Below are 1,628 nucleotides of genomic sequence, written 5' to 3' on the forward strand. Positions count from 1 at the left end.
GGGATGGAATAGGGGGGATAAGGAGCTGGAGCTGGTGTGGGATAATGGGGATAAGGAATTGGGATGGGATAGTGGGGATAAGGAATTGGGATGGGATAGTGGGGATAAGGAATTGGGGTGGGATAATGGGGATGAGGAATTGGGGTGGGATAGTGGGGATAAGGAGCTGGAGCTGGTGTGGGATAATGGGGATAAGGAATTGGAGCCAGTGTGGGATAATGAACCAGAGTGGGATAACAAGCTGGAGTGGGGTAAGGAGCTGGAGTGGGAATTGGGATTGGAGTGGGATAAGGAGCTGGAGTGGGATAAGGAGCTGGAGTGGGGTAAGGAGCTGGAGTGGGAATTGGGATTGGAGTGGGATAAGGAGCTGGAGTGGGATAAGGAGCTGGAGTGGGATAAGGAGCTGGAATGGGATAAGGAACTGGAGTGGGATAAGGAGCTGGAGTGGGAATTGGGATTGGAGTGGGATAAGGAGCTGGAGTGGGATAAGGAACTGGAATGGGATAAGGAGCTGGAGTGGGATATGGAGCTGGAGTGGGATAAGGATCCCACTGATCCTGATCCCGCTGATCCTGATCCCGCTGATCCCGATCCCACTGATCCCAATCCCGCTGATCCCACTGATCCCACTGATCCCAATCCCTCTGATCCCAATCCCACTGATCCCACTGATCCCACTGATCCCTCTGATCCCAATCCCGATCCCACAGATCAAGGGCCTGGAGTGGCTCGTGTCCCTCTACAACAACAACCTCAACGGGATCCTGGCGGACGAGATGGGGCTGGGCAAGACCATCCAGACCATCGCCCTCATCACGTACCTCATGGAGCACAAACGCATCAACGGCCCCTTCCTCATCATCGTCCCGCTCTCGTGAGTCCAGGAATTCCCGGGAAAACCTCCCTGGGATGGGGTTTTACCCCCCCCGTGTCCCTCATTCCCGCCTTTCCCGTTGCTTCCCCCGCAGGACTTTGTCCAACTGGGCCTACGAGTTCGACAAGTGGGCTCCCTCCGTGGTCAAGGTCTCCTACAAGGTGGGTCCTCCGTGGTTTTCCCGGGGGAATTCCCGGGAAATCCGCTCCCTTTTCCTCTTCTCCTGCCCTGTCCCCGTTATCCCGAGGGAGCTTCCCGGCTCCCAACCTGACACATCCCAGAGGGTCATTCCCGCTGTCGCCCATCCTGGGATACACCCAGAGGGTCCTTCCCACTATTTTCCATCCTGGGATACACCCAGAGGGTCCTTCCTGCCCTTCCCTATCCTGGGATACACCCAGAGGGTCCTTCCTGCCCTTCCCCACCCTGGGATACACCCAGAGGGTCCTTCCTGCTGTCCCCCATCCTGGGATACACCCAGAGGGTCCTTCCTGCTGTCCCCCATCCTGGGATACACCCAGAGGGTCCTTCCTGTCCTTCCCCTCCCTGGGATACACCCAGAGGGTCCTTCCTGCCCTTCCCCATCCTGGGATACACCCAGGGGGTCCTTCCTGCCCTTCCCTATCCTGGGATACACCCAGAGGGTCCTTCCCACCCTTCCCCATCCTGGAATACACACCTGGAGTTTCATCCCCCCATGGAATGGTCGTTGGGTGGGGTTGAGGAGGTGGTCGGGTCGATCCCTCTGGGAATT

The 1,628-nt window shown here is 57.6% G+C and overlaps 1 protein-coding gene across 1 annotated transcript in view; it reads left to right on the forward strand.

Moving 5' to 3' along the window:
• Positions 1-1,628, forward strand: part of LOC115307494 (transcription activator BRG1-like) — a gene marked incomplete at both ends in the record, with an annotated part of 21,352 nt that overhangs the window by 17,282 nt on the left and 2,442 nt on the right. The window contains 3 exons of the mRNA XM_029959972.1: positions 154-610; positions 711-874; positions 969-1,099. Coding sequence (XP_029815832.1) covers positions 154-610; positions 711-874; positions 969-1,099 — 752 coding nt within the window. The remainder of the gene's footprint in view (positions 1-153; positions 611-710; positions 875-968; positions 1,100-1,628) is intronic.

Source organism: Manacus vitellinus, unplaced genomic scaffold, assembly GCF_001715985.3.
Source record: "Manacus vitellinus isolate BGI_N305 unplaced genomic scaffold, ASM171598v3 scaffold_248_pilon, whole genome shotgun sequence".
Lineage (NCBI taxonomy): Eukaryota > Metazoa > Chordata > Aves > Passeriformes > Pipridae > Manacus > Manacus vitellinus.